Raw genomic sequence first — 25,718 nt, 5'->3', positions numbered from 1 at the left:
CAATCGGTTAATTAGGAATGGAGTTATCGTGTTCACAGACACACACACACACACACACACACACACACACACACCCAAAAATCTGGTGTGGTACACTCACACAACTTTCCTTGCTCATATTTGAAACTACGATCAGACTTTTGTATATGTGTATATATAATTGTCTTCAGAGTACTTTTTCCTTTGTGTAAATTTTGAAATTCGATGATTTTTTTTAGTCGTCATTTTTTTAAAGTCGTCAAAACAGCTGTTCTACAGATGAAATATCTTGACTATGTGTTCTTTTTATGAACTGCTCTACCTACCTACCTCATGCACGAAAAGGAGGTTACAAAGTCCATTTCTCAAGGATGGAGTGGACCCCTTATTTTTTTGGAAAGCAATACCTTAATTTTTTTTGGAAAGCAATACTTTCCTTACCTATGGTAATAAGGCAAGGAAAGTAAAAACACAGTTTTATTTTTGTTACATCTTTAGCACATTTATTAGACTTGTCACAGGACTGCAGTTTTCGTGTTGAAATTACACGAAATTAGCTGTGAACCTAATCTTCAGCTGAGGATGTGTTGGTTCCAACACGAGACTGCAGTTCCTGTGTACAAGTCTAATAAATGTGCTGAAGATGTAACAAAAATAAAACTAAAATGATAATCAGAATTCAGAGAGCCTGGAACTAATTGTTTGAGACAAAGATAGAAAAGATATTTTTTTTATAAAATCATCAAAAAACAGTGGGCTCCTATTGTTATATTGAAATAATATTGATCATAAAGCCCCGTGCTTCAAATTAAGGTTTTCACGGACTATACAATCAATTCAATTAAATGATTCCAAATTTTGATACAATCCATTTTGACATGCTATTCTGTTTTGTATAATGTAAAGAAAGAGCCGTATAACGTAAAATCTTTCAACATCGAATTTTGGGTCAATTTGATTTTTATCGTAAAAATTTATACGGAAGGTATTATCAAGCATGTACAGTAGAAGGCTTCATGTAATTAATACACGCGATTATTTTAATCAAAAATATAAATGTAAACACAAATGTAAATGTGCGCTACAATAGTAAAAGTAGTACAATTGTTGATGTTGAGAATGTTTAATTTGATTTGATCACGAAAAAGCCATTAATTTGGTACAAATAATGAACAGAATAAAAATTGTTATTCATTGATTTTTTTACTTGCAAAGAAGGCCCGTTCTGTTGAAATATGGATGGCTACCATAAAGTCAAAGCAATCCTGCTCCTAATGATTTTCTACGTGAGAAGTGAAGTTCTTTTCGATGACTATGCAGTAAGTCAAGTTCAAATCACTTATCGATCAATCATAATAAAGCCTTATTGTCACACTTGAATGGGAGAAAGAATCGCAATACTTTAATTATTCCATGCATACTTGTTTAAGTACCTGTTTTCCTATGCATACCTATTTTCCAATAATCGAACAAAGTTGATGAAAGCTGATGAAAGTTGATGAAATAAGACATACAAATTACAAATCAATATATATTTTTATTTTTCACATGTTTCAACTCTTAAACCCATTTTCAAGTGAATAACACAAGTTGAAACATGTGAGAAATAGAAAATATATATAACTTGGACTTATATTAAGAAGGGTTCCATAATTTTCAATGTTAATGTAAATACAAGTGGCCCTGAACAATAAAGTGAACTTTGTAAAAAGCCATTATGTTATGATTATTGTAGCTAACACATATTGCTATGTCCCCCACTTCTTGGAAGAGGAGAATAAGTCGAGCATGAGTAATTGAACATGAGTAAATCCAATACAGTAGTAAACACTACTAAAAATCCTTTAGAACACAAACCTTTTTACTACGAATAGCCTGAAAAAAATAAAACTGTTATCACTTATAAGTGATAAGATTTATCTTGGAAGGTCAACTTCTACTTTTAGTCAAAGTTTGACTAAATATTTTTCATAATAAATATAAATTTTCATCATAAACAGGGCCCATACTCGTTTGTGAAGAATCACATTGGCTTTGAATACTGTGCCATCAAGGGAAAACCATGTTGTAAAACCACATTCTCAAGACGAAAAGTACCTAACTCCGACAATTGGGTTTTCAATGCATCTGGATTCAACTACGTATACATGAAAAGAACAACCACTGTGAGTAGAAAAATCTGCCTCTTAATCTATTATTTAAACATGTCCTGCATAATCTTCAAAAATATTAATTCAATGGTGTTTCAAAGATCAAGTTAACATTTGAAAGACACATAGTATCACGAGGCCACTATGCAATTTTACAAGCTGAAACAAACCACATTTCAACTTATAGAAAATTATATGTTTTCCCATGGTCGCCAATTTCCTTTTCCAATCAATAATAATAGTTCCTAGAGAGTATAATATTATAATATTCATACAGAACGATTAAACTTGATAATCTGCTATAGTGAGGTCCACGTTATAATGGCAGTGAAGAAAGATAGGAGAACAGCGTTGCCGATTCTCTGCCTTCTATAGGGAATAGCTGATACCGGTATATCTGATAGATATATACAATCCAGGTGTAAAAAACAGGCATTCGCCCAAAACTGCTTTCAAACTTAATTTAAAATATACAGTCCAGAGGTTATGTAGCAGTAACGTTCATGATTTAATTTTACACACAATTTTAAAACCAAAAAATCTGGTGTGGCGCACTCACACAACTTTCCTTGCCGTTATGAAAATTTATCACCTGACGCTAGTGTTCCCGCCCATCTCAAGTCACTATTCAAAGATCTAAGCCAGCTGGTAACAGGACTATAACGCTGGAGACACACGAGGTCTGCTATCTCGTCATAGTGAATGATTTAATAGAATCAACAGTTGCCAACAGTTTGTAATTATTGAAATAATAACATTTTCCTACAGTTACCTTGAAAAGTGACGATTCCTGCACTGATTACAGAACGCAAAGATTCACTTTTCCACTCTAGTGCGGGAAAAAATTTTTCTGCACTCCAGATTTGCAACATGGCAACACAAAATAGTTGGTGGGTTATATGGAGGATTAGTGCACGAACACAAAAATTAAGTTAGTAAAAATAACTGTGGTTAGATTTAGATAAGAATCATTTCAATGGCTACCCTACATTTATGATAAAACCCCAATCTAGAAATCCAAAACAAGAATAATGTTCATCTAAATCATAATTAAATAATCATCATTTACGAATTCTCATCATTAAATAATAAATAATAGTTCTTTTCTATTGATAATTATTATTTCAACTCCAAGAAATGAGAAAAGTAGCAAATATACATTATAAAATTCGAATTTTGAGGTTAAATGATTACCGTTTGATATTCATATAAATAAAAATAATAAAAAACATAATAATACTACAATAAATATTCTCTGTTGTCTATGTTAATTTTATAAATATTTTTCAGTTTACTTTGAGCATTTTTCTCTTTAATATGAGCAAAAGTCTAAATTTCTGAATCGTGTTTCAGTAATTTTTAGCTGGATGAAACAAACTTAGGTACGATTCTTCCCGCTAGGTCGCGCGCTTGTCGGTTCAGCCACGGAATAAGCATACAGTAGTGCTTCTTTCCTCTGTGGTTCAGCCATCTTGTTGTGTTCAGCCATCTTGCATCTTGGTTCAGCCAACAAGCTGTTGGCGTGTATTTTTAATGTGAAGTTTTTGTTCCATCTGTATTTTTTCTGATTCTTGAATGAATAAAAATGAGAACTTTGGCTGAGAATTTTCAACTTCAATTGGATTATTAATTTTTAAATGAATTAAAGTTGCTATTAATAACAGACACACAACACACAAACATTTGATGGATTTCAGCCATCATTTTACCCATAACCATTCAATCAACCACTTCTCATATTCAATGGTAACAGTAGGAAAAATTAAATGTGAAATACGTGCGCAAAGTTCCTTTGCTGCACTCAAGAAGCCAAACATAAAGAATAAACGAAACCGAAACCGAAAGAATAAACGTTTCTTTCGGTGCAGCAAACTGTCACTTTGCGCACTAGTTGCACAAATAACTATTTCTCGAATTTCGAGCTTATTTTTAATTTTAGGTGAAAATGTTACTGAACATTAATTTTAGAGATTCTCATGCTCGATCTTTTCCACTCGAAATTTTTTGTTTAAATTGTATCTGAAGCCTCATAATTGGGAATCTAAAATCAAAATTTGCATAGATGGGGCGGAGCTCCTGGAATTTTTACAGATATGGGACTTGTGGCAGTTGATAGAGCTTAACAATGACTATTTTAGGTATGAATTTGATCAAAATCGTTGGAGCCATTTTCGAGAAAATTGCGAAAAACCCTGTTTTTGATAACATTTTCGCCATTTTAGCCGCCATCTTGAATTGCAATTGATCAAAATTGTTCGTGTCGGATCCTTATACGGAAAGGACCTAAGTTCCAAATTTCAAGTCATTCCGTTAATTGGGAGATGAGATATCGTGTGTACACACACACACACACACACACACACACATATATATATATATATATATATATATATATATATATATATATAGACCAATACCCAAAAACCACTTTTTTGGACTCAGGGTACCTCGAAACGTATAGAAATTTACAAATTGGGGTACCTTAATTTTCTTCGGAAAGCAATACTTTCCTTACCTATGGTAATAGGGCAAGGAAAGTAAAAATGTATCAACTAGATTTTTCAATTTATCTGATTAATTATTTACTTCCAAACACAAAACCAACCAAGAAACTTCTACCACAATTCAATTTGAAAAATATAAACCTATTTAAATATAACATTTATAAATATAACCTGTTCTTCTTGTTTAAAATAATCAATTATATTTTATTCATCAAGAAAATATATTTTTAATGATTGAATCATAATTAAATATTTAAATGCTTTGCTAATTTCTACTCTGTTGAAGAACGATCTTGCATCTTTACAAAGCTGGAAAAGGATAGAGTGCTATCTTGTTTATCAACTGATAGAGAAGGATAACTACATCAATGTTAATCAAATACTGCCATTATAACGTGGACTTCACTATAGGCAATCCGATGTCACCATTAATGTTATTCTTAATGAATCGAAATGTAATACTGTGACATTATGAGAGTGACATACGCAGCCTTCAAGGACACTTTTATAGGAAAAACATATTATGTTTCAAAATTTAATAATACAAATACATATTCTGGTAGTTCGTTGTATTTTTCCATTGATCACTATAAGGTGTTGGCAACGGTGCAGAGATAGAAACGAAAAAGAGCTATCTTTATAACCTAGATCTCACTATAAGAGTCGAACTTTTAAACGTTTATGCCGCATCTACATGATTGCCCAGTAATCTGGCCCAGCCTGCAATTTAACCAGTGCCTAATGTAGACCAGCGATTGCTAGCGTTGGCAAACTACCCATCCACACTCTGGCGCTGGTTGACATTAGCCTTCATTGGGTCAACATGTCAAAATCAAAAACTTTCATTTCCCAAAATAATTACAAAAATTACATGAAACACAAAAAGATGGATATGTTAGGAAACTCCCTACAAGACTATTCGTCTGTGTGTAGGGAATGCAGATACGGCATGAAAATTTCCAACAGTAGAATATTGCAAAAACCTTGTACACAGCCTTGAGGGAAACTGTTTAAATGACATTATGATGTTTCAGTTGCGTGTAATAGCGACGACTCGTGGTTCGAGCGGTCGGTACCAGAGTCTTTTTGACATGACTATGGTGATGTGCGATTGGGCCGACTTCGTTCGTCCTCTGGTCGTCGAGTTTGTCGAATTCGCTGGCTACACGTACAACTGCTATTCCCTCATACCGGTACAGTCATTATCAACGCTCTTTACACCGATAATCATTGCTATTCTCTCATAAAGGTACAGTCATTATTAACGATCTTTTCACCGATAATCACTATCACATAGAGTGTGATTCCAGTATCATCATAGCATTCTAAAATTGAAAACAAACAAACATTTCGCTTGGCTTAGTCGTAAGTTCAAATCCCGCCGGCAGGCATGGACATTTGTTCACAAGCGAAAAGCTTATATAGAGGCATCATCCGGAATTTTTAAAAATCACTTCATTTTAAGGCTGTGCAAATGCTAAAAATAAACTTTCTACTCGTGATATTTGTTTTCAAGTTTTTCGATTTGTATATGATCAAGCTATCAAAATGAAAAAGTTTTCTCAGGAAAACATTTTTTTCTGATCATTACTTTTTGAGATATGAGCGCCTGAAGTTTGAATTTTTGGGACAGAACATTTCAAATTCGGTAAGATATAAATCCATGAGATTTAGAGGATGGATTCTTCATGGTATTGTTGATCTAGTAAAACAAAAATTTTCTGAAAATATCAATTTTTGAAAAAGTTATTCAATTTACCAAAAATAACTCAACTAAAAGTTATTTTTAGTAAATTGAATAGCTATTTTTGTTCTAATAGATCAACAATACCATGAAGAATCTATCTTCCAAATCTCATAGATTTATATCTTGCCGAATTTGAAATGTTCTGTACCAAAAATTTAAACTTTAGGCGCTCATATCTCAAAAAGTAATGATCAGAAAAAAAATGTTTTCCTGATAAAACTTATTCATTTTGATAGCTTGATGATATAAAAATCAAAAAACTAGGAAAAATATCAAGAGTAGAAAGTTTATGTTTAGCCTTTGCACAGTCTTAAGGAGAGCTGAAGTCACAGGTTACATTGACTTCTTTCTACGACTTTTCCACTGTATTTCTACTTATATTATACCGCGAGAGTACTGGGTTCTCACTTTCAAAATACAGTAGTTACATTGTTGCTGTTCATTAGTTACATAATCTGTCATTGCTTTGTTGGCTGTTTGCAACGCAATTTGTAACGTCTATTATGAACAATTTTGTAACGTCTTTTATGTAACGTCTTTTATTTTGTAATGTCTTTTATGAACCGCTAATAAATGTGGAGTGGCTATATTGAGGACTACGTTGAAACGGTAGTGGAGAAAGATAGGAGAATAGCGTTGCCGATTCTCTACCTTCTTTAGAGGATAGCTGATAGCGGCACATCTGATGTAATATCAACTGTTCATTCTTGTTTGAAATAATCAATCTTACATTATAATTGCCAAGAAAATATATTTTTCAATGATCAAGTTCCGGTTGCACAAAAGCCGGTTAAATTTTAATTTTCAGGAGAACCAAATAGAGAAGCAGTCTTATCAAAAAGCCTTTTCTGATTGATTCTCGTGAAATTAATCACGGCCAAGATTCAACTTGCTTTTGTGCAACCGGGCCTTTGAAATACATTTTCATGATAATTGAAATTAATAATAATTGAATTACATTTCATATAATTGAAATTAAATATTTTGTTACTTATATTTCCACATTGTTAAAAAACGATCTGGCAACGTTGCGGAGCTAGAAAAAAAACAGCGCTATCTGTTTTGTCGAATGATTGATTATAACGTGGACCTCACTATAGACCAATTGCAGATGTTCACTTTGGCTTCCACCAATTACTACAGTGCTCGGCCGTTAGTATAAATACCACTGCTCTTTACTTTAGTTATAGCAGAGACAAATTAATAATGTAGGTATATTTAAACGGTATATTTGTTTTTGTTTTGTTTTTAAACGGTATCTTTACTCTATGGTTATAGTTTACCAGAGATTTATAATAATGATGTGACACCGAAACCGGAATCTCGATTTTGAATAAATCAGTGGTTCGACAATATCTAGGATTTTTATTCAGTATGGATAACGCATGCATAATGTACTTCAACAAAAGATAACGAATCTTCTAATATTATAGAAAGTGATGTTAACTTGTGTGATGCTTTCAGGGAGAATACTCTGTTAGGAACTTTGTGCTGGACTACAAGCGTTACTACAGGTTTGCGCAGATTCCGATCGCTCCATACGGCTTCTACCGGGTCGAGTTTCGCATCTCGGAAGAGAACAACGTCAACTGCTTTTGTTCCCGTTTCTATCTGAAAGTGGTGCCCGACGCAAAGGCCATAAGAGAGCTGCAGCGAAACCAGACTGCTCTCAACATTTTCACAGCTTTCAAAAACCCACTCACATATTGGCATAAGAAAAACATGTCTCATGTATAGCAGAAAGCTAAACTGTCCATGTCCATATCTAAATTGACTATTCATTGTCCATGTCCATATCTAAATTGACTATTCACTGCCCATGTCCATATCTAAATTGACTATTCACTGTCCATGTCCATATCTAGATTGACTATTCACTGTCCATGTCCCCCTACTCACTCAATTAATGTTTTTTCCTACACACCTACTGTCTAAACTACTTACTTTACTCCCTGCAACATAATAGTAGAGTGTCACTTTTTCGCACTGGAGACTGGAAAAACTCCCTAGGGACTGAAAGTTAACTCTATTCAAATAACATGGGAAGCATCTCTATTTTAAAAGCTTGCATTGGAAATAGGGTGGAAGGATGGAGTTCAGATGAGAAACCATGTAGAGTTGTCATTGAGCAAACTGAATTCAAGACATCAACCAGAAATTTGCTCAACTTGTAAAAGATAAGTTTGTATGCTATACTTATTACATACCGTACTTGATATTAGTAGATTATATGAATTTATACATATTTGCAAATATTTTATGTTATTCAAAATATCAGCCAACGAATATTTTTCATCAACTAATCAAATCTGGAAAGCGAACTTGGAGACGGCAGTCAGCCATGTTTTCAAGCTCATCATTGTTAAAACTTTTGCCGACCGATAGCGCTGTCAGCAGTGCCAACTTGCCGGCTGGTTGTTCAATTTTTAGGATATGTTGTAAAAGATTGTCATGATGTCTCGTGCATCAAACTTTCCCCTCAGGAATAAAAAGCTGTATTTTTTACTCTAGATATACAAATAACTATAAACCAACAGTATCCTACAGTGAGGTCTACATTATACTCACTGAAATTATATTTTTAACCAACAGTATCCTATAGTGAGGTCCACGTTATAATGGCAGTATTTTATTAACATTGGTGTTGCTATCCTTGTCAATCATTCAACAAAGCAGATAGCGCTATCCTTCTCTGACACCGCAACGTTACCAGGTTGTTTCTAAATGATGTAGACAAATAATTAATCAACAAAATATTGAATCTCAATTACAAAAATGTATTATTAAATCATTAGGAAATATATTTTTTGATGAATAAAATGTAGTTGATGATTTTAAACAAAAATGAACAGTTAATACGAATACAGAGTTCTGGTTTTTCACCTGTGATCCTGAAACTAAGCGCTAATCCATGCATTTGAGGTTTGATGAAGGCAAGCATCATCAAGGAGCCTCTCAGGAATAGAGGAAAAATATATCTTGAAGATGAGAACAAATAAGGGTATGGTGTCGCAGTAGTTTGAACGGCAATGGAACTCAACTACTGTTGCATGTGTACACACCACTAACACACTAATATACAGCCTCACATTGGAGTATACAGAGTATCCCAAGAAAGGTGTAACATCCGAAGACCAAAGATTCTACATGGAATTTGCAACAAAATTATCTTCTATCGACCTTAGTTCTCGAGATTTCTCGATATTTTTAAAAACGTCAATGATTAGAAAACTATCAGCCAAAATCTAATTCTAATTATATGGTTGGAAAGAGGAAGGAATTTGCAATAATATTCATATAACTTGTTCTTTTGTTTGACGTTTTTGAACTTTTTATGCGCGTTCTTCTAACTGTTTGAAATTTGACTTTGAAATCGACGAATGTACGTTTTTTAACTTTGAGCGCTCATAAAATGTTCAAAGTGGTCTAACAAATTATATGTCTCTTATTAAAATTGTAAAATAGTCAAACAAATTGTATGACTCTTATTAAAAATCTAATGTGGTACACCCACACAACTTTCTTTGCTCATTGAACTGTAACATTAAACGAGAATAATTTAGGGGAATAACATAATGACAATTATTGGCGTCTACATATTTAAAAACTACGATCATACTATTGTTTTCAGAGTACATTTTCCTTTGTGTAAATTGAGGAGTTGGGTGCAAAAACGATCCGAGTCAGAAATGTGCTTTTTGAGAAAACTGAAGTTGAAAATTAAATCAATTTCTATTTTTTATTTATTTATTTAATTATTTTCATATTGTTAAAGATTTAGTAGCACATTGACGTTTATTATTCAAGTTGAATCATTCGTAGCAAATGATAATAATCATAAGTAAATGATAGTGTTTTATTATGAAACCTATCATGTAAAATAAGAAGTGAGGTCGGAGGTCGTTCTTGCACAAAAGTCACTTTCATGTTGAAAAAATTCTTTATGAGCCTGGTTCATTAGAAAAAAGAATAGATTTGTGGTTCTAATGATAAATAATTAATGAAAAAGTCCAGTAAATTGAGCAAAAAACATTACTTTCATTGAATAAAATTGAAATAAAAAAAATTTTCATCAGTCTTCTTGGAACTCTTAGGTTTCAACATTTTCACAGTCTGATTCGTCTTGTGATTCAGGATCATCAGCTTCATTGGAAGGTTGTAGATCTTGTTTGGGCTTATTTATCACCTCCTCAAACCAGGATCTTTCTTCTTCACTCAACATGGGAAATGAGCTCCTCAAATCGTTTTCTTTTGCCACCTTTAAAGCTATCCTTGGCATGAGTGGAATTCCATTTGAGTCCAATATAGCAAGATTGGTGCCCCCCTCATCTAAAAGTTGAATGGAATCAATGAACCATTCATTGTAGCTTCTGGATGATGAAATGGTTCCAGGTGGATTGTACTGCAGTCTACAATATTGCTGAATCCTGAAAGGAGATCCCCTCGAACCAATATTTTTATACTCTGAGAAGAACACACTTAGAGCTGAACTCCAGACCGAGATGCAACATTGGGACAGAAAAAATAAGATTCTGAAGTCAATTTAAAAGATAATCAGCTGGGATAAAGACCACTGTAAAGGAAAAGATATGGCGGTTCATTTAAAACGTTTTATGCAAGAACGACCTGATATGACTCAAGGTCGCTTTTGCACCCAGCTCCTCAATTGTGAAATTCGATTATTTTTTAAAAGTCGTCAAAACAGCTGTTCTACAGATGAAATATCTCGACTATTTGTGTTCTTTTGAATAAACTACTCTACCTACCTACCTACCTCATGCACGAGAAGGAGATTACAAAGTCCATTTCTCAAGGATGAGGTGGACCCCCTGTTGATTTCTCAGGAAGAGAACTGGCATTTCTTATTGTCGGATCCTCATATTATAAGGACCTCAAGTTAAAAATTTCAAGTCAATCGGTTAATTAGGAATGGAGTTATCGTGTTCACAGACATACACTCACACCAATACCCAAAAATCATGTTTTTGGACTCAGGGGACCTTGAAACGTATAGAAAACTTGAAATTAGGGTACTTTAATTTTTTTTGGAAAGCAATAGCCTACTTTCCTTACCTATGGTAATACGGCAAGGAAAGTAGAAATCATATCCATAGAATTAGATTTTTACTGATAGTTTTCTAGTTATTTACGTTCTTAAAAAAATATCAAGAAATCAATATATCTCAAAAAAGTTCGATATAAGTTTTACTGAACATTTTTTTTACAAATTTCATGTAGAATCTAGTCTTCGGTGAGCACCCTTTCGTGGGTAACCTTTCTGTATTTGATCATTACTTGCAGTAACATTTTATCAAACTTCAAGTAATTTTTGATGAAAATTGAGGGTATTGATTGATTGAGGGTACTGACTGAGTCCGGTGGTGAAGTCGGCGTGGCGTATGCCCTTGTTGCGCAATCGCTGCAGCAGCTGGGCCGAGGTGAGCTTGCGCACCATGGTGATGGCTGCTGCATAGGTGCGGCCGTACTCGCTGGCCCACGACACCGTCAGCGAGTTGGTCACCGTCGGGCTCAGCTTCACCAGCGGCGTGATGTTCACCGGCTTCGGCGGCCGCTTCGGCTCCACACCCTGTTTGTTCGTCGGGATCGGATTCTATAACACAACCACAAAAGGTTCACCCACTGGCATCGCATCGTTACGACAGCTAATCACATGTTAGTTGAGCTATGTTATCATCATCATCATCAACATTATGAACAATATTGAACAATAAAAATAATGAACAAATATTCATCAATATTAAACAATAAAAATAATGAACAAATATTCATCAATATTAATAAAGAAATAATTTCATAGTACCATTCTTTCCAAAACTTTTTTTAGGCTATATAAAACACAACTAGTTTCGGCTTTCTAGAAAAAATATTTATTTTGGAAAAATCTTGAAAATGGTTTGAGAGCCGTAACTAGATTATTGTTGTGATTTATATCACAACAACCGTATTGTTGTGATTTACATGAAAACGTTTTGAAAAAATGGGTAATATGGAAGTATTCATTCATTAATCAACAATACAAGTAGCCTTATAGAAATACTTATTTTATTTGTTATATATACTTTAAAATACATGGACCTTGTCGAAGATACTTAATGCTGGCTGATAACGGTAAGACATGCATGATACACATGACGTCATACATTTTTGTGTGATCACAGCGAAAGGCTTCGAGCAAAATTTGTTGAGGTTAGGTTTTTATATCTCTGATTTCTGTTTTTCATTTTTCTTCGCTGCTGTATTCATTTGAGGTTGCAAGACATGCATGATGAACATGTGTGTGTGTGTGTGTGTGTGTGTGTGTGTGTGTGTGTGTGTGTGTGTGTGTGTGTGTGTGTGTGTGTGTGTGTGTGTGTGTGTGTGTGTTGTGTGTGTGTGTGTGTGTGTCTTACCGTTGTCCTACGTTTCGGTTTAAATATTATAACCATTAGAAAAATATATCCTAAATATTAATTGTTTACTTTTGAAATATCCCTTTTCTGTTTTCGTTTGAATATCAACATGTAATCAGCATTTTATTCGTACCACTCAACTCCAATCAACCTCAAAAAATGGTGTACAAGCACTTAGCAATTAATAATTATTTCGAACTGATCTTAAATTGGCAGTGACAGCTGCTTGAAAGGTCTGAATATCTGAGGGCCAAAACCTTTAATGGAATGTAGATCCAAGGAGTGAGTGAGAAAGTAAGTAAACGGAATGGGCACTTACTGGTAACGGGCAGATTTTTCCATTAACTTTGAGGATCAGACCTGGAGGAAAGCAGTCCTCCTGCTCACATGACGTTTCTACCAAACAAAACCTCATTTGAACCTGGAAAAAATTTAAAATATCACCAAAATACATGCGGTGATACAGTAATGACAGTCACTCTTGAAGTTCTCTAAAATCGATCATCAATAGACTAAAAAGACAGGATACCTTCATAACCACGATAATAATAAAACAATATAATTATAGTTCCAACAAGTTAATCATTTCCATTTAAAATGACAAGCAAGAGCTAACATACCGATCTATGGAATCGTCTGATTTATAACAGTAGGCCTAATCGTAACATGTAACAATACATTACAAGGCTTAATTGCAAGTATATCAAGTTTAGAAAAGCATACACAAAACAAATAATATGAAGCTTCAGAAGACAATACTCTAATTGGATTGTGAGACGCATAGTTAGTTAGATTGTAGATTGATGACATGTAGATAGATGAAATTCCTCACCAAGCAACGTTGAAATTATTTGGTACACTTTACCAGCTTAACACATTAAAACCTAACATTCAGTAGTTCACTTCTATCAAATCGAAAAATGAAATTTAAAAGAAGTTTTTAGTGAATAATATTAATCAGAAAGTGGATAATAATTTCATAAGAATTCTTATAATAAAAAGGCTACTTTTCTCATGAGTTGAAGTGTGATCTGTTTCACCTTTCTCATTCCATTATCTACTAAATATCCTGCAAGTTTCTCATTCTATTCTAAAATGAACATCAAAGCCCCATTCAGTAGGTTTATTATTCCATTATTTTCATTTCCACTCAATCATAGGACATCCTTATAATAATACTTCCATTTTCGTCTTAACGCATTACATGGGCTACATATTAGTACATGAGTACAATTTGGGCGTTAGTACAATTGGAAGCGCAGGTTGTCTCACCTGAATATCGTATTCGTTCTTATGTACTGAGCTTGTGTTCTTTGATGTGGATATATCGTTGGCCTGTGAAGGAGACAAATGGAACTGGAACGGTTGGTCGTTTATTCGACTCGAAGAACTTGGTGCTGGAAAACATAAATTAAAATTATTAAAAAAAATACATCAACATTCAATTGAAACGATATGAGATTATTCAATAATATACCATATATATTTACATAAAATTAGATATCAAAGTACCCATTCAACATTTATATTTTGCTTTTTGGATGTTTCGAGCTTGCAAATGTCTTGAAAGTTTGGAACATGTGAAATGAAAGATGAAAATATAATGTTGAAAAGGGTGCTTTTGATTTTTATTTTTCATGTGAATACAAGTAGCACTGAACAAGAAAGTGAATACATTATAAAATATTACAGTATATATATATATATATATATATATATATATATATAATATATATATATATATATATATATATAAAAGGAAATAGTAGGCCTTCTAGTAATCGTTTTCTAGAAAACAAAATATATTTCAGCTCAAGACTGCCTTCTAAATAAGAACAAAATGTCTAAGAAAATAAGTTTCCTTTTGCAAAGCAATTGCAACAAATTTTACGATTTATTTCAAGTTTGGACTATTAGTATGACTTTTAAATTCAATTTTTCAAGAGTTTAGATGTTCCTTCTTGAATATTCTGAAGTATTATTTAATGAAAAAGTATGTTTGTTTTTCATTTTGATGTGATAATAGATTAATTATCATTTGGGCTGTTGTGTAGAATCAGTTTTGGGCTGAAGACTGTTGTGAGTTTTTATGAAATTTGTAATTGATCATGATTGAATAAGTAATTGATGAGAATGTTACCGAGAGTGGAAGGCCTGACGAGATCGCAGAGGTGGTCGTAGAAGGGCAGCTTCTTGAGCCTGACATCGGGGTGCACCGGGTAGGGGGGGTGTTGGGGGTGGGAAGGGGGTGGCGTCGGCGCCACCTTCTGGTTGTAGCTCTGGTACATCGGCGGCTGCTGGAACATAGACATTGCCTGCCAAACAATTCAACCATTATTAATAATGCACTCAACACAATAAATCATTCTTCAACAGACTAGTACAGCATCAAACAGCAATTCAATTGTACAAACATTCATAATCATATTCATCTATTGATCAGTAGATCATATACACAATTCATAAAAATAATATAATTCATATTATACAGGTAGTTACTAGCCATTTTAAATCATCAATCAATCAATTTTCATTTATTGAAGTAGTTGCATATAAAAGATAAGCTTCACAATATTGAATCGTCACAATCAATAATAAACACAGAAAATACAATAGTGCAAGTAGTTGCATACAAAAGACAAGCTTCACAACATTGAATATTATGAACACCATTAGAATCCTTATGAATACCAAGTTGAAATGAAATTTACTCTTTATTAGAAATTACCTTTTACTTCTTTTTACAAAACAATTCTCGATTTCTTTAGTTATTCATTAATCCAATTGTACAAATTTTCACATCACTGAAATGGTTGGGAGAAAAAGAATGTAAACCTTGAGCTACTTCTCATCCGAAATTAAATTAAATTTCTGAGATAAGGTTTACTTGATTGATCATCACCCAGCCACAAAAAGGGTGAGGTATCGCTTCTTCTAAAAAAAATAGTGTATTTTATTTATTATTTATTTATTTATGTAACAAACGACACTGATGTGAAAAAATTAGTAGATAAAATACTAAGTCAATACTTGAGTTTTTTTCTCTTCGAAATTTAGGTGGTGACTCATTCCAAAAAGTAGGTTGACTATGTTTCTTTCACTTGTCCAATTTCAATTTTGAGAAATAACTTTCTAACAAATGAATGATAATAATAATATGATTCTCAAAATATGAAAATCATAATATTATAGAATTAATTTTACAATTTGAAAACAATGATTTTGTAAATGAACTTGACTTACATCTCTCTGCTGCGGATAGATGTGATAGGTGGGTGGGGCCCCGACGATGCGGGGGGTGGGGCCTCTCTGCTGCTGGGCGGCGGCGGCCATCATTGCCCCACCCACACCCGGCTGCGGCACCACGACGCCCGTCGGTGGCTCACCTGGCGGCTGACCAGTTCCCAGGCTCGACCTGAGCATCACATAATAGTTCTATTGTCATTCAAAGTGAAGTGTGTCATCACTGCCATCACATACGTATAATGTGTCATCAAAATAACATCAGCCATCACAACATTCTAATAACAAGAATAACAATACTGTTGTAAATAACTGAGTTCAGTAAGGGTATGATCACATTGTATGCATTATCAAGTGCACGTCAGATCATGCATGAGCCGTAAAACAAAATCTGGAAAGTGTCATTAAAACACGTTGTGACTTGCATGTAGCTGCTCACACTGAACGCAACCAGCAAGTGCACGCGTTCATTGTGAGTGTTAATAATATAATATTGTATACTAATAATAATACAAGTTCAGCAAGTGTTTATAATATACAGAGTGTTTGAAAAATAACTCCCTAGTTTTGATGTGTCATAGAATCTGTAAAAAGTTGTATACACTATTCTACTAGTTTATGATGTTTGATTCAGCAACTGTCCAAGTTTTGTCCCCCTGCAGTTGGCAGACCTGCTTGATCTTAAGACGGCGCCAGTGAACAGTTCCTTCAGTTGACACTCGCTTTCCGGGAAGGTGGATAGGGAGAGCTCGCCCACTCGCTTGGCCACCAGGAAGCCCGGACTAAGCTCCTCAGGACTTTTTCTTTTGGGGAAACATAAAAAATGTTGTGTACAATGGAAAAATCCGAGACTTAAATCATTCACGGGAAATATTCGTCACGGCAGTTGAGACAGTTACACCTGATATGATGGTGAATACGGCGAGAGCTTGAATATCGTCTCGAAGTGTGCAGGGCAACAAATGGATCCCAGGTTGAAGTGTACTAATGTTGAACAAAACTTGAAGGTTCTCTCTTTCATTATATGTACTTGTTGATGTAGTTTTTCATTAATTTACACATTAAATTTATACTTAAAACTAGGGAGTTCTTTTTCAAACATCCAGTATAATTAATAATATATAAATAAATCACTTGCACTTATACGCATTCAATGTGGAACACAATATATCAATAAAATCTTTCCAGATTTTATTTCTCATTTTCACAGAGATGCAATTGTCTCGTGATGCGTAACCAAGCGTGCACTAGCACATATCAATGTGATCACACACTTAACAAGAGTAGTAGGGGTGTGTTTGTTAGTTCGACATTTTAGCTCCAAGTGCAAGAGAACAACAATTATTTAAAATACCATTTGGGCGTCTGTTCACGACCAAGTCCAAATTTATATTTCCCTTCTTTAGTTCGGCCTACAGCTAATGGCTAACGGAAGCAGTATTGTCACATTTAAAATATGGGCATGCATGAGAGAAAGGCACAGTTCCTCACAATCTGGCAACGCAACGATAATTGGTCGACGGAAAGCTCAATACTAGAGGTAAGAGGATTGTGATGGATGACTGGTACACAATTGGATAACTAAACAGTAGAATATAATCAATATACTACAGTATACCGTGATATAAATAGGCACAGTGGATAGTACTAACTGGATTTAAAATTACTAATGAGAGAAGTGATGTAAATATAAAACTATACATACACAAAATACAATATTCACAGTAACTTGTTTGTTTTGTCAGAAAGAAGACAAATATTTCCATTTTGAATATATGTATAGTCCTGTTTTTACAATGACGGATAGATTGATGATTAGAAGAGTGACGGTACCAAGCAAGGGTCTACCGTTTTAATTAAAATTTAAATTGAAGTTAAAAACTTCAATGAATCTTGAATAATACAAAAATCTATTCGACAATGTAATACAAAGTAGGAAGCACCACATCAAGGATCACATAACCACCCTAAAAAAATAAACCTGAGCATATGTGGAAGGATCTTAAATTTTAATCGTATCTAATTTTTATTTACATCATCATATTAATATTTGAGAATACCATGCAATAACATAGCAACAACAATAATAATAATAATAATAAAATGCTCCTGCTAATGACGTGAACATACCGCACAGGCATGTCGACAAGTGAACAACTCAAAGAATAAGAAACTGCCAAGTTTAGTAATAAGTCAAAGAATAAGTAAAAAATAACAACTTCCAGAAGAGTACAATGAAACCCCCATCATGGACTTCAAAACATGTAGTCTGAACAAAACCTAAACCAAGATAGCTTACAAACATAAAAGCATAGACAAACAACTCATCAATTCTAAAATAATAAGAGTCAATATATCCAAATTACGAATAGAACTCAAAGTAAACAAAACCTTTTAGAAACAAGTACCTACAGTGCATGAAACTAATATGAATATCTGCGATTGCCTACAATAAACAATTTACAGTTTAATAGAACCAAAACCAACAATAATAAGAACATCTACTCACAAAAAGAGAATAGCTCAGCTAGGTCCATGTTCAAATGCTTAAGCCAAATGCTCACCATTTCTCTCTCTTTTTCTCTCACACATTATTATTTTTAATTAAATTGCATTCCATTAAGGGCCGTATGTACAGCGAAAGCCTAAACTGAATTCAATCAGCTGCTGGCTTTAACCCAAAATTAATCACATTAAAACAAATGATACTTGATATAGATTTAATCCAGTTGATAAAATTTAGTTTAAACTGGCACTGTGCAAACGGCCCTAAGAGTCTCAATCAAATAACAGAAGTTAATCGTCAGCAAATCAACTGACTAAACTTAAAACATACATAAAAAGTTCAGGACTGCGAATCGCATGATGTCAACCATGTAACAATGGCTTAGAAACCCTTGCCGCTGCCGTCGCCGTCATGCGATTCGCAGTCCGGAAAGAGAGGTATTCTGCCATCATGATTGTAGGATATTTTTCATCATTATGATTAGTTTTTTCAGATGGGTAAGATAGGTTGGAACGTTGGGTTCGAACATGTATTTCGTATCCCGTACATTTAAAAGGTAATTCCTTCCTTTAAATATAGTATAGATTGAGAAAATAAAAAAAAAATACTGTACATATAAAAATTACATTATTTTTTACATATAAAAAATTATTTAATCGTACATTAATTTTGTACATGATTTATAGACTAATAATTTATTCTATTGTAAACCCCGTTATCATAAGATGAAGGATGAAAGCGATGGATTATAGTCACAATGCCACATTATTTATCAAACTATTTTATTAATTGTTCAATTCATATTAATTTATTTTCTGTTAGGCTCCCTTTTTATTAATTAATTCTATTTTTATTTATTTTAAATGTTAACTTTTCTCTTCGTACACAGCATTTTATTTCTGTTCAAAAAATGGAAGCCTATAAGGCTAAAATAGAGCCGACTCAACCTTTTTCAGGTGGGGAAGGATACGTTGTTCAAGTATTTCAATGAATAATACTTTTTCTTGGAAACATATAATTTATAGCATACCTTACAGATGAATAACTTCTGTTTTGATCATCCATATTAGATCATCCCTACCACTGCATCACATCTAATCTTTTATAGAATATCAACAAGTAGCCAAACTAGAAGATGAATAAGTGAATCAACTGAATAAGAAAAGGGAAATATGAACTACATTGTTAGTGAAATGGTAGTAGTTATGAAAAAAAAATCGATACTCTGGACAATACTAAAACACAAACTTGATAAAAACAAAAACTACTTTCACACAAGATGTGAATACAGGCATGTTCATACAGTTAACTGCTACTAATTAAACATTGAAAACTAATCCAATTCATTATTTGCAAAATATATTTATCAATATTTTTCACCGATCGCAATAAATAATAATAATTAATATTAAATGGAGAATTTACGGATGTTGAAACCATTCTTGGTGGTAGTGTAATGTGCACGCCTTTCTGAGATGTGGGATTTGAGAAAATCAACTTCAAAATCACCCTTTCTAGTACCGTTTATTTTTTCACGAAAATTTTAACTTAGTTGACTAGATCTTTACCTTAAGTAAAGTAGTCGTTCACCAATACAAGACAATATATTCAAGATTGTCACCTCATAGAAATCTTGACACCTATTCAATAATTCACAATAAATGAGGACTCAAATTTCAATTTACCATGTTGGATGAATGTTTCTAAGCGCAGAGCTGCGCTATTTGATGAAAACATTCTGTTTTCATTAAATTTTCTTATAGGATACAAATAAAACATCAAGTACCTATCACATATTTATGATGTGAAACTCACGTTTTAGGATTTTTCTATTATTAAAGTAAAGCTTATGAGAGTCAAGCCAGATGAGGCATTTTTCAGATGAGTCGGCAGGGCAGGAAGCTCTCCGATTGGCTGATTATCAGCTGATTCCCGAACACCAACCCAATCAGCCAATCGGAGAACTTCCTTCTTTGCCGGCAAACGAAAACTGTATTCTGAAAAACACCTCATGTTGCTTGACCCTTAGATATGGTTCAAGGCTTATATCAGTGAACTTAGTGATAATTGGAACTTGGAAATGTTGGCACTATAGGCCTAAACCTAACTAAATAGGTAACTATGATCTAGAATCTAGAGACTTGAAAAGATATGATTTTGAGACTTACTTAGCCATTACAAGGCTTGCCTTCTGGATTAATTTTGTCAAGTTTTCCTACATGAAAATTTATGATCTGACGTTTGTTTTGAAATTAATTGAATTGCTATGATGCAAATGATCGATAGAAAATATAATATTAGGAGTAAAAATGACATAATGCAACTGGGTACACGTAAAGCTGCGTACAGACTTGAGCACTGCGCGACAAACGTGCATTTCTCGAACAAGGATCGTTAAGTACGGTGATCGAGATCAGAGCGCGAGCTTGCCACTGTTCCAATGTTGTCGGCAGGAGCTTGACCAGTTTGTTGCAAGCGGACCGGAATCGCGCGATCTGCGATCAATCGCGTTCCGTTTGTGTGTCGCGCAGCTCGTAAGTCTGTACGCACCTCAAAGTGTGATGGTTGTGGGCGTACGCGTGCAGTGAAGCGACATGACATAGAGTGCAGTTGCACGAAGGTAGCTAAAATTGAATTGTTTGAGCATGTTCATGTCGAAATATACTGAATATTTCCTGCGATAGTTCAATTGTAGTTTAGATTCTATTTAAACAGTTTAAACTTTGATAGGTTGAGAAAATAACATAACGTTGGCTTCAACTGGTGTGAATGAGAACGACAGTGTAGCACTCTAGCCATGCCACTTCACTGTCATCGGTACGCCTATAAACAAACTAGAAAAAACAAGTTTTACTTTACTCTACAAAACCGATTCACTGTAAAGCAGGGAATTGGCATTCTGTCGCTTCATTCATGACAAGTAGTAATGTAATGATAGTATAGGAGTAGAAGAGTGAGAGAAATAGAAGAGAAGAGAAGAGGAGAGAGCCTACTTACTGAATGGTCTTGTACAGTTCTTTTATCTTGAGCTGGATGGGGGTTGACTTGAGCCGAAGTAGTTCAACGGCTCTAGCCTGGAGTTCTGTTTTTCGGCCGGACTTATTCCGCCCCGCGTATCCCAACAGCATCTGCAGTTCGGACACTCGGAACGTCATCACCATGTTCTGCAACCAGAAACCGTCACACATTCGTCAGGACGAGCGCGCCTACTCTACTGGGCCCATGAGGTTCTACATTACATCATCAACCCAATCTAGAAAACTATTTCGAGATAAATACAGAAATTGTTGCGATTATAGCCCAGTACATGGACATAGCAATTTCCTGTATAATCTATCTACAAATCTTATCAACTCTTCATATATAATGTAGCATGGAAAAGGGCTAACTAGAATCGTATCAACACTGGAACCATTACCACCGCACTATATAAGATAATATTCATCCGAAGATGTAGAAATCTGCGTTTACCGGGATAATCGCTAGGATTTTCAAGGACTTCTTATCAAAGAAATTGTGGATGCAAGGGAAAAGGTTTTAAACTGTCTCAAGTGAGTTAGTTTATAAATTATTTTCTGTAAGTACATATTTTAAAATCAATTACTCAACCTTCTAATAATTCAAATCAGTACAAATTTTACTCAAACCATAATATTGTTCAAGTCTGGTGAATCGACTCAAAATTTTTCAACAAATTGAAATCTATTGATGTTTATTGAGTCGACATTCCTGCCATACTGATACTCAGTTCAAATGCTCAAATGTGCATACAGCTTTGATTTTTCTAAATACTAAAAATAAGGATCGATCGTTCAAGTACAACATAATTTTATTGGTTCGTCGAAGACCATTCTCCTAGTTAACAGAGTTGGATTACGGATCGCGTATCTTCGAATTGATGGAATTATTTCAGTCACGTGATAGAAATCGAAAGCAATACAGTTTTGGTAAGCAGCTTGCAAATGTGGCCAACTCTGCACGCTACAGGTGTAAAAAAAAGCAGTGCTGTAAGAAAAACATTTAGAATTTTAAACATTTAGGATTTTATCAGCCATAATATTTGAGCTATCAAACCATCAATGATACCAGCTTTATAATATGTTGTAGCTGAAATACCGACTGTTCATCACATTTATAACAGCTAACAGCTACTGTATTTATAACAGTTAATATTGTAGCTGAAATATCACATTTATAAATTCATTTTTTCAAAAAAAGTTTGTAATATTTTTCATTTACTAGCCGTTATAACCAGGTTTTATAAAACATCCGCGCTGCGATCTTGCAACAAGAACTGAAGAATATTTTAGGTATGTATTCAAGAAGCATATTCCGACAAATAAGAAAGTTGATCAATTTCTTGGTGGGTTTTTCAAAGAAATGGTGTCGATGACTGAGTCAGTTTCATACGAGTTTTTATAAAAATAAAAGTTCTTCATTCAAATTTGATAGGAAACTATACAGAAAATGCAAATAATATCAAAAGACAAGCCTTGAATCAGCCATGGAACAAAGAATTGGTAAAGTCAAGAGAAAGCAGCTAGATACTCATTAAATCACAAGGTAGAATAAGTATTTACATAAACACTATGAGAATCAGTCACAAGTAACAGCTCAGGCCTAACTCGCCAAGAAGGAAAATTAAAAAAAGCAATTGAACAGAAATGCCAAAATACTCAGAATGGTAGTAGAAAAGAAGGAAAGGGTAGAATCAAAAATTATTTTTTTTATAAACTATTCTATACCACTCACCAACAACCAATACAACAGAACTTAAGAGAAATTCAAAATATGAAACCTTATAACAAAATATACGAGTATGTAACTAATCAGGCAAATGAAATAAATATGACGAGCTGAATTCGAAATTAATAAACAAAAGATTGTCTAAACTTGAAAACAGCATTAAAATATATAACATGGGATGTATAAATAAACAATTATTTGCAAGGTACCGTTTAGAAGATTCTCATTCTGTATAACTGACAATTAATTCGGGTGCTTATCATACTAGGGACCAAGCTACATGAGGCGTTTTTCAGAAGTGCTGGCAGGGCAGGAACCTTGCCGATTGACTGATTGGGTTGGCGTTGGCTGGCCAATCAGCTAATTGGAGAGCTTCCTGCCCTGCCGACTCGTCCGAAAAACGGTTCATGTGGCTTGGCCTTAAGCAAATTAAAATTGTGTAATCAAGAGTTTTATTCTAGCAGTCGAACAGATGTGATCAAATTAATAAACATTGAATAAATAGAATAGCAGACTAAATAGCATATAATGAAACCCTCTTTAATTCATGGAACATCTATGCTAAGAACTTAAGTCATCGTCAATGTCAAATTTTCTGTTAATAAAAACAAGCTAGTTTTTCCGTGAAGTTCAAATAAAATTCAATATATTAATTCACTTTTTCGTACTCTTGTCAAAGAAGACTGTATTATAAGGCATATTCAACGACATTGACTATCTGAGACGCTGCATTTTGTACTGCGGCACGCAATACAAACACAAGCAATAAAAGTCGTTAACTGATGATAATCATAATAAAAAGAAAGTGTTCATGGCGTGGACATATTGCATAGGTATAATCACAACAGGAGAAGTCAAAGAAAAATAATAAACTGCCATCAGGCATGTCAACGAGTAAAATAACTATGCCAAATCAAAAACATGTAATGATACATTTGTACCATTCATCAGTTCAATTTCCAAGATATTATATAACATGTATAAATGCTTCAAACCATTACTATAGTCAGATAGTTACAGCGTAAGTTTATAGCGTAGTATAGTAGATAGTTGTTAATCGTGAACAATCATTAGATGGTTTTCCACTGATTGAACTCAATATGGTATTCGAAAGAGAGATTCTTACTGCCAAATAAAAAAAACAATAACAAAAATAGATGTCAGATAAAAACTAAATTATTTGTCTATAAATAAATGAAGTCTATAAAAATAATAAAATAGTGAATTTGAATTGGCATAGCCTACCATTAAATGTAGCCTTCTAAATACAACCTATACTACAGTAAACAACGCAAGATTTTCATGATTAACTTGAAAATAACAGCAAACATAGTTGGGCGTTCATATGATGTAGGCTACCTATAAAAATAAACCAGAGAGTGATTTCAAAACAAGCCTCAAACATTTTTAATAATAATAGAAAGTTTAACATTATTAGACGAATAGAAATAAAGTTTAAAATAAGCCCTTAATAAAAACAATGAGGAAGAGATGGATAAAGACCATAACTATTGAGTATGCCAGACGCTGTTTATCTGGAACGTGGATATTCACAGAAATCTAAAGGTGAAGTTGTCAACAGAATTTGGGCGCTTTGAACGCAATTATGCAGATATCCATTTACAACGGCACGAAAATGAAGAAGTCGCTGCTTGACAACACACAGAATTCATGTTGACCAGATTGAAGCAACAGAATTTGGGCGCTTTGAACGCAATTATGCAGATATCCATTTACAACGGCATGAAAATGAAGAAGTCGCTGCTTGACAACACACATAATTCATGCTGACCAGATTGAAGCAAACTCAACATTTTGAATGTGTAGATTTGTGGAATAATTAAAATAATAAAGCATTGTTAATAGTAATTTATCTTAAAGTTAGAAGTTAGACTTAGCTACATAGTAATGGTTAAAACTATTACCGGTACAATTAAACTTATTAAATAAAAAATCCTTTATTAATAAAACTTACTAGCACCGTATTCCGGATAGGAACTTCTCATAGCTATATTGAATATAGAAATAAAAGAATGTGGATCATTAAAAATTGTGAAGAATCAAATGCTTAGAATTAGTGTGCCGCTACGATCTATTTGCGTATTTTACTTCTTAGTGTCGATTGCAAGAGCGGTAGAAGTTTACAAAATGGATTTTTTTATTATAAAATTGAATATACACAGATAAATTTCATCTATCCTTCTAATACTTGTAAGTTACTCAAAACTCAAAACTGGATGAAGTTCATTTTGTAATCACCTATTTCCTTCAACAATTCTACAAAATCTATTAAGCAATTGCTGGCTAACTTAAATTGACTACTATTATGCGTTAATTGCTAATTCCCATTTTCCTCAAATTGATATATGCCTAGAATGACAAAGACCTAACCTGACATAAGTAAAACATTGTTTGAGAGAGCTAAACTAAGCA

General features: G+C 33.8%; 1 protein-coding gene across 1 annotated transcript in view; it reads right to left on the bottom strand.

Moving 5' to 3' along the window:
* The window catches only part of LOC111052749 (E3 SUMO-protein ligase PIAS2), a 35,934-nt gene that overhangs the window by 9,683 nt on the left and 533 nt on the right, over positions 1-25,718 (bottom strand). The window contains exons 2-7 of the mRNA XM_022339506.2: positions 21,537-21,703; positions 16,034-16,205; positions 14,931-15,105; positions 14,063-14,187; positions 13,110-13,211; positions 11,751-11,991 (exon numbers count right to left, since the gene is read on the bottom strand). Of these exons, the coding sequence (XP_022195198.2) occupies positions 11,751-11,991; positions 13,110-13,211; positions 14,063-14,187; positions 14,931-15,105; positions 16,034-16,205; positions 21,537-21,703 (982 nt within the window). The remainder of the gene's footprint in view (positions 1-11,750; positions 11,992-13,109; positions 13,212-14,062; positions 14,188-14,930; positions 15,106-16,033; positions 16,206-21,536; positions 21,704-25,718) is intronic.

The sequence above is a fragment of the Nilaparvata lugens genome, chromosome 2 (genome assembly GCF_014356525.2).
Source record: "Nilaparvata lugens isolate BPH chromosome 2, ASM1435652v1, whole genome shotgun sequence".
NCBI lineage: Eukaryota > Metazoa > Arthropoda > Insecta > Hemiptera > Delphacidae > Nilaparvata > Nilaparvata lugens.
This window is presented reverse-complemented; position numbering and strand designations above follow the sequence as displayed.